Source organism: Lactuca sativa, chromosome 5 (genome assembly GCF_002870075.4).
Source record: "Lactuca sativa cultivar Salinas chromosome 5, Lsat_Salinas_v11, whole genome shotgun sequence".
NCBI classification, from domain to species: domain Eukaryota; kingdom Viridiplantae; phylum Streptophyta; class Magnoliopsida; order Asterales; family Asteraceae; genus Lactuca; species Lactuca sativa.
In genome coordinates this window covers 7054666-7063416 of record NC_056627.2, presented here as the reverse complement: position 1 = coordinate 7063416, position 8751 = coordinate 7054666, and the positions used below count along the sequence as shown (strand labels likewise).

The 8751-nt window shown below is 34.2% G+C and overlaps 1 protein-coding gene across 1 annotated transcript; it reads right to left on the bottom strand.

Annotated features, from left to right (window-relative positions):
* Positions 1–1319: 1319 nt before the first annotated feature.
* On the bottom strand, positions 1320–2609 carry LOC111883564 (uncharacterized mitochondrial protein AtMg00810-like). Its single transcript, XM_023879885.2, has 2 exons — positions 1932–2609; positions 1320–1880 (listed from the first exon to the last, which is right to left on the bottom strand). Exons 1-2 carry the CDS (start codon positions 2607–2609, stop codon positions 1320–1322), a joined length of 1239 nt encoding a protein of 412 aa, XP_023735653.2.
* Between the last annotated feature and the right edge of the window lie 6142 nt (positions 2610–8751).

Below are 8751 nucleotides of genomic sequence, written 5' to 3'. Positions count from 1 at the left end.
CAATTAATTATACAATTAAAAAAAATGGACAAATATTTTTGGTGGGTCAACCCAAATCGAGTCACCGGCGACCCAACCCATTTCTCAAAGAAAATGGGCAAACAAAAGGTTGATGACATTTTTATTGATGCATAAGATCTTTGTCTGCTTGCTGTTCAAATTGGTCTAGATATTCAACAAGTGGATAAAATATCCTATTAAATTAAGTGAATCAAATATCGTATTTCTTATGAAACGAAGCAATGCTTATAAAATTATTTAACAGTTTTCGACATTATATGTGAAATCATACATATTAATCTGGACTTTACCAGCCGACGTATTTTACGTGAAATGGACATTGTTTGTTGGTATTATTAATTTCAAATACGAAGAGAATTGTTTGAGTGGTTGACGTTTACAGCCAGCCAAATAGCAAGAAGGGCGATGACAAAAGGCCCTATATAAATGAATCAACGAAGGGGTGGTTCACACTTCACACCAATTGAACCATGTCCATGTGTGGTCAGGGTCCCTACTCCCTACTCCCTATTAGCCTTCTATTTACACTTTCGATCCACACTGGAGTTGAATGTAATACCCCACTTAATTACAAACTAATAACCCATAACTACAAACCACTTTGTATTAGGATTTACTCAAGCCGATTTGAGACCTGAACAAAAAAAAAATCAATACAACTTAATACCAAAAGTTTTTTTTTTTTTTTTTTTTTATTTTTTTTATTTTTTTTAATTTTTAAAACAATATAAATAAATACATAAAAAAGGTTCTCAAAATTTTAAAGGCTCCGAACCATCGACATGCTTTCATACCCTCTTATACGGTCCTAAATTGTATATTTGTAGTTACCAAATAACGACGTTTTATTTTGGATTGATGGGTTGTCATACCAACCCTCATGACCTGATTTACTAAGAAAAAAGACTCACTAATGGACGAGATATGTATGATAACTGATACAAAAACTTGGGTAGTTAACTATGTCATTTCTTCTTTAAGTTGAAGGAATAATTTAAAAGCAAAATAGATTATTATCAGAGTAAAACAAGAGAGAAGAACCAAAATGTTCAATGTATTGAATTACTTTTTCAATGAATACAGAGTACAAGACTTATATACAAGAAAGACTTAACTAACTACTAACTCATCATCTAACAACTAACTAATGCTAGTTAAGTTAATTAACTGTGATTAAACCATCTTCTAACAGCCCTGAGTAACTAACTCTAACAGACCCATCATATAACAAAAAGTCAATATGACAAAAGTCAACATAACGTCCAATACCCCCCCCCCCCCCCCCCCCCCCCCCCCCCTCAAGATGAGCTCTGGAAAATGTTGTGCAGAGCCATCTTGGACATAATTGGAATCATCTTATGACGTGGCAAGGGCTTGGTAAATATGTCTGCAAGTTGATGAGTTGTTCGAATAGGTAAGAGTTTCACTGTTTTATCAAGAATCTTGTCACGAATGAAGTGACAATCTATTTCTATATGTTTAGTTCGTTCATCGAAGGTGGGATTAAGAGCTAACTGAATTGCAGATTCATTGTCACAAAAGATGGCAGTTGGGTCATGTTGGTACACCCTAAAATTAGTGAGTAAATGATGAAGCCAAACGATTTCAGTTGTAGTAACAGCAAGGGCCCGATACTCTGCTTCTGTTGATGATCTGGACACAATTGTTTGTTTCTTTGTCTTCCAAGAAACCATGGAATCACCAATGAAAACACAAAAACCAGTCATGGACCTTCGAGTGTCTGAACATCCTGCCCAATCAGAAACAGAAAAAGCACGAATCTTCAAGGAGCTATTTGAAGAAAGAAATAATCCTTGCCCAGGATTCAACTTCAAATACTTGAGAAGATGAGTTGCAGCCTACATATGAGGAACTTTAGGATTTGTAACAAATTGACTTAACCGATTTACAACATAGGTGATATCCGGACGTGTAATAGTTAGATACATTAAACGACCAATCAAACGTCTATAAGAAGCAGGATCTTGTAATGGAAGTCCCTCAAAATTAGAAGTTTTGCAAGCAGGCTCCATTGGGTATTGAACTGGTTTAGCTGCCAATTTATCTGTATCTTCAAGTAACTTCAAAGCATATTGTCTTTGTGAAAGAAAAATCCCTTGTGCAGACCTTGCAATTTCCAATCCCAAAAAATGTTGAAGTTTGCCCAAGTCTTTCAACTTAAATGTGTTGCTTAAGCTTTCTTTAATGGCATTAATTTCAGATATAGAAGCTCCAGTTAAGACTATGTCATCAACATAGACTAATAAGGCCACATAATTTTTGCCAACTCCTTTATAAAAAAGGGAATAATCTGCTTTTGATTGGATAAATCCTTGAGAAATTAAGAAAGAAGAAAACTTTGAGTACCATTGGCGAGAAGCTTGTCTTAAGCCATACGAAGATTTATGTAGTTTACAAACCAAAGTATTGTTGGCTGAATGAATGGCTGAAGGAGTGTAGCCTTGGGGCAATTGCATATAAACCTCTTCATCTAAATCGCCATTCAAGAAAGCATTATTCACATCTAATTGAATAAGAGGCCATGAATTTTGAGTAGCTAAAGTTAATAAGCTCTTGACAGTAACCATTTTTTCCACAGGGGAAATGTGTCCAAAAAATCAATACCTTCTTGCTGATTGAACCCTTTGGCAACCAAGCGGGCCTTATATCTCTCAATAGTGCCATTTGACTTCTTTTTGATTTTATAAACCCACTTTGAGCCTAGTGGTTTTCTGTCAAAGGGTAAGGGAACAACGGTCTAGGTGTAATTGGCTTCTAATGCTTGCAACTCTTCATGCATAGCTTTAACCCATGCAGAAGATTGAGAAGCTTCTTTGTAATTCTTGGGCTCAATTTCTGAAGAGATGGCAAGAGTGTAAGCCTTGTATTGTGATGATAAATTGGAATAAGACACAACATCCGATAAAGGGTATTTTGGTCTATTTTCCACAATGATGTTATTGATAAGATTGCAATGATAATCTTGTAGGTAAGATGGTGGTCTACGTGCCCGAATTGGTTTTGTAGGCTGTTGTGATGGCTCAGAAGATTGTGATGATGAATTAGGTGAAAATGATTGAGGATGTGGATGTAAGGAAGAAACAGGAGAAGAACTAGAAGAATCCTGATCTGTTTGAAAAGAATCATCTATATTATAGGAATTGGGAATAACTATGGAATCAAAAGGATTGTGAGAAAGATTCTTTGATGAATATGTAAAAGGAAAAATATCCTCCTGGAATGTAACATCTCTGGAAACAAAAATTTCTTTTGTTTCAATATCCATAAACTTATAAGCCTTCATGCCCATAGGATAACCAATAAAGACACAACATCTTGCCCTTGGTGTGAATTTATTTCTGGAACTAGGTAACATTGAAGCAAAAGCCAAACAACCAAAAGATCTAAACCTTGAAAAATCAGGAGGGCATTTATGTAATTTCTCATACGGAGTAAGGAATTTGAGAAGTTTAGATGGTGTTCGATTAATGAGAAAAGTGGCACAAGAAACACATTCAGACCAAAAAGAAGTAGGAACTTTAGATTGAAAGAAAAGAGCTCTAGCAACATTAAGAAGATGCTGATGTTTTCTTTCCACTATCGAGTTCTGTTGAGGCCTCTCAACACATGAAAATTGATGAATGACTCCTTCATTGTTGAAAAATTCTGTGAATGCTAATTCTTTAGCATTATCAGATCTGAACACTTTGATTTTGCTATTAAACTGTGTTGACACCATTTCAAAAAACTTTGGAATAATTCCTTGTACTTCAGATTTATGCTTAAGAAAGTATGTCCACGTGAATCTTGTACAATCATCCACAATTGTAGCAAAATATTTGAAACCTTTATAATCAGATACATGATAAGAACCCCATATATCACAGTGAATTAGATCAAAAGGTTTATCAGCCACATGATTAAAAGAGACAAATTTCAATCTCTTTTGTTTAGCCAAAGGACACACAGTACAAACATGTTTATTCAAATCTTTATTAGAAAACAAACAACTATCAATGAACTTGAGTTTCTCATTTGCAGGATGGCCAAGTCTTTGATGCCAATGTTGAAGAGACACAGCATGAACAACAACTTCTTCAATCATATCTTCAAGCAAATAGAGTCCACTTTCAACCCTAGCAGTGCCAATCTGCTTCTTGGTTGAAATCTGTTTCACAATAGCACGATTGTGATAGAATGATGCTTTAATCATCTTGTTTTCAACTAACATGGACACAAAGATCAAGTTCAACTCAAATTGAGGAACATATAAAACATTTTGAAGAACAATATGCTCATTGATCTTAATATTTCCCATATATTCTACTTGTATGAGCATATGATTTGGTAAACGAACTTTGGTTCCAAAGATTCGTTTGAGGTTTATGAAAACCTTTTTATTATTACACACATGTCTAGTTGCTCCGATATCTAAAATCCAAATGTTAGATTGGTAATTTCCAGACTCACAAGTAAAAACATAATGAGTACCTGATTCTTTATCATCAGCAGCAGTAACAGAGTTAATAGAAGCAAGTTGACCTGTAAGAACTGCTATTAATTGTTGACATTGTTGTGTGGTAAGATTAGTAATGGAATCACTTGTATTATCCTCCTTGACATTGTTGACTGGAACAAAAGCTTGATCAGAAACATCATTAGCACGTGGATTGCCTTGATTAGAACGATAACCAGGTCGAAAACCATGGAGTTTATAACATCTGTCAACAGTGTGACCAGATCTTTTGCAACGAGAACAAACTGGAGATGATCGATTCTTTGAAAAGGATTTAAACCTTTGATTTGAATTTGAGTTACTTTGAACATTGAAAGCAAGGGGAGAATTATTGATGGAAGCAATACTTATCTCTCTTTGACGCTCTTCCTGAATTAATAGAGAAAAAATCCGATTAACAGCAGGAATTGGATCCATTAGGAGAATTTGTCCCCTAATCTGAGCATACTTCTCATGTAATCCCATCAAGAACATCACAGTGTGTTCGATATCCTTCGCTCCTCCACAAGTATACAAACCACAGGTGCAATGAACTTCAAAATTAGACAATTCTTCCCATAGAACCTTCAATTTAGTGAAATAAGTGCTTACTGAATCATCTCCTTGATTGAGATTCATCAGATCACGCTTAATTTGAAAAATACGTGGACCATTGCTTTGCTGAAAACGTTCCTTGAGTTCCTTCCAGATAGCAGAAGCAGTAGTCAAATATATGACAGAAGCATAGATCTCTTTTGATATTGAATTCAAGATCCAGGAAATAACAATGTTGTTATTTCGATTCCATGACTTTAAGCGATTAACTTCAGTAGGCAAATGTCGTGGTAGATCTCTGGTAACAAAATCAAGTTTGTTCTTCACAGATAAAGCAATTGTCATCGATCGTGACCAAGAGGCGTAATTGTCCCCTGTGAGAACTTGATTAACAAGCAATGCACCAGGGTTATCAGAATGATGAATGTAATACGGATCATCAGATGATCCATCACCACTCTGTGAAGAACTAGGTGTAGAAACCAAAGGATTTGGATCAGACATGATCAAATCTCAAAAATCACAAGAAAAGAGATGAAAAACAGAGTATGAATCACCAGATTGAAGAATCAATGATTAAGAATCATTGATATGATGAATGCGGAAGCAAAGAGGAAAAGTGCTCTGATACCATATTATCAGAGTAAAACAAGAGAGAAGAACCAAAATGTTCAATGTATTGAATTACTTTTTCAATGAATACAGAGTACAAGACTTATATACAAGAAAGATTTAACTAACTACTAACTCATCATCTAACAACTAACTAACGCTAGTTAAGTTAATTAACTGTGATTAAACCATCTTCTAACAACCCTGAGTAACTAACTCTAACAGACCCATCATATAACAAAAAGTCAATATGACAAAAGTCAACATAACGTCCAATATAGATTTATGGTTCCAAAGAAAGAGTTTACTCTTGTAAAGATTTCAAGTATGGAGAGTTGTCTTGTACGTGCCTAAATAGATAAAAGACACTATATTCAATGATATATAGACAACTACATAAGATCAGGCGGAGTGGCTGCGGCTGAGGTCGTAGTCTTTTTGACACGTAAGCACAAACACCGCCCCTCTGGGGGCGGTATAGGTGCAGTTGAGGCCGCACTACGACTTTCGGAGGGAGCGTTTCTCAGACTTCTTTGATTTGTCAATATTTCTACCGTTTGCAAACGGTCAAAATTCAAAAAAATGTTTTTTTTACTAACAATATAAATACCTTATCATATTAACCAAAATCACTCTCAAACACTTTATTTTTTTACCATCTTCTTTATTTTAAAATCTAAAAAAATTTCATCCACCAAAAATCTCACCAACCAAAAAACATTCACTAGAAAAACCACAACTCCAATACCTTCACTCGATCAACCGGTTTATTCACCTCCTTTCTACCACTACGGGGGTATGCTTCCCTATTTTCTGCAACATATCCAACAACCACAACGCCCTACGCAACCATTTCCACAAATGCAACCACAATTTGACCCTGATTTTGATCATTTTGATTTTGATTCTCAATCTGAGTTTGTTCCATAAACACAATCACAACCACAAACACCCATTTCCGAATTCGAACCAAAATTTGTTCCACAAACTCAAACCTCTCAACCAAGAAATAAAAGAAAAGAGAAGGCGGAATCTAAAATGTGGGAACCTCAAGAGGTGTTAGTATATCATAATCATGGATTGACGTTTTAGAGTAGGCGAAGACAGGAGGGGACCAAAAACATGATCGTTTTTTATGCGCGTTAGAGCTAGGTTCCACAAAGAAATGAACGTACAGTCATATAATCATGAACATCAAGTCTACTCAAAATGGGGAGAGACGAACAAAGATGTAACACCCGTAGATTCGGGTTAGTCAGTTAAAATATAATAAACGTTAAAAATGATTTTTTATAGAAGATTATCTAGGATATCATCTTAACAAGAATAATAGTTAGGGTCAACAATTGTAGCCTATTTGACGTAATAAAGAAGCATTATATGAATATTATTTGTTTCATGATTATTATAATATAATAAAATAAGAAAAATCAGTCGAATCGTCCGTAAATAGTAAAAATAAGTGTGCCAATATATATATATATATATATATATATATATATATATATATATATATATATATATATATATATATATATATATATAGAAAGTACACGTCTTCCCGATCCCAAAAATATAAATTTTGTAGAAATCCGACTCCTTATGAATTAGATATGATATTTATAAGATATAAAAGTCGGATGCGCACAATGAATGTATGACGTAAAAAGATACAAAGAGAATTGTTCACTTTTAGCTAAAACCAACAAAAAGAAAATCGTAGTACTCTTTAAAATAAGAATTTTGAGAAAAAAGAATGTCAAAAACGTAGTCTGTACGAGAGAGTAGACCTGACAATTCGTGTATCCGTGTCATGAAAATATGTTAGCCACGAATTTGACACGATAGGATTACACGATGAGAAATACGTTTATCTCAATTTTCAAGATATATACGTGTTGTGTATTCGTGTCGTGTCGTGTCTCTCACAGATTCGTGTATTCTTGTATAGAATTGTCAGGTCTACGAGAGAATTATGATTTTAGCAAAATCATTAAAATTTTATAAAAATATGGACGAAAAATAAATTCAAAATTAGCCAACGGAGTATAAACAGAAGTTGTAGATCTCACTGATTGCTACGCGTGGATATAAAGAACGTCAAAAATGGAGTACGTATGAACGATTTATAATTTATAATAACATATTTACATATTAAAATAAAGTGTAAATCATATATATATATATATATATATATATATATATATATATATATATATATATATATATATATATATATATATATATATCATTAGAAGGTATTGACGATGCGGTCGTTATAAGACTAGTGTTAAGTGCTTTAGACATTAGTTTAGTACAAATATCATTAAATCTATTTATAATAATATTATAAATGGTGTTTAGTCGTTTAAATGGTTATAAGGTCGTTTAAGTAACTATAGATGATAGTTTTTGAAAATTCAATTAATATAAATAAGAGGCTCTAGGCTCCTATATTTCTTGCACCATTCTCTTGATTCAAGAGTCTTTCTCTTCTTATCCCCAAGCATTTCGATCCCTCGTGATTCGACTTCTCTTTCGGTCCCTCGTGATTCAAGAGTCTATCTAATTGAGGTATGACTCCTATATTTCTTGCACCATTCGACTTCTCTTATATTTCTTGCACCATTCTCTTAATTCAAGAGTCTTTCTCTTCTTATCCCCCAAGCATTTTGGTCCCTCGTGATTCGAATTCTCTTTCGGTCCCTCGTGATTCAAGAGTCTATCTAATTTTTCCGATGTCATGCAACCCAAATGGACCATGCTACTCTCGGGTTGAGTACATACCAATAATAGTTACGTGCTTAGACATCTAATCCAACAGTCTTCCACTTGGATAAGTCTAAAACTATTATTCAAGTATGACTCCAAGATCCTGACTAGCAATCATAGCTCTTAAAGTCGTTGTCGAACTCTGACCTAGTCAAATGATGTGGCCATTATATAAGAGATCATATATTCCTCCATTCTAGATATCATATGGACTGAGACATGGATTATAATCATTCTCTCTGTCCATTTGTTGTTTCCCGATTTCCGATTTATGATGAATGACTAATTGAACAAAT

Excerpts from the sequence above, each read along its gene's own strand:
- LOC111883564 (XM_023879885.2), bottom strand. The coding sequence starts at position 2,609 with ATGGTTACTGTCAAGAGCTTATTAACTTTAGCTACTCAAAATTCATGG. Across the intron at positions 1,881-1,931 it reads GTCCGGATATCACCTATGTT|GCTGCAACTCATCTTCTCAA; the intron begins GTAAATCGGTTA and ends CCTCATATGTAG.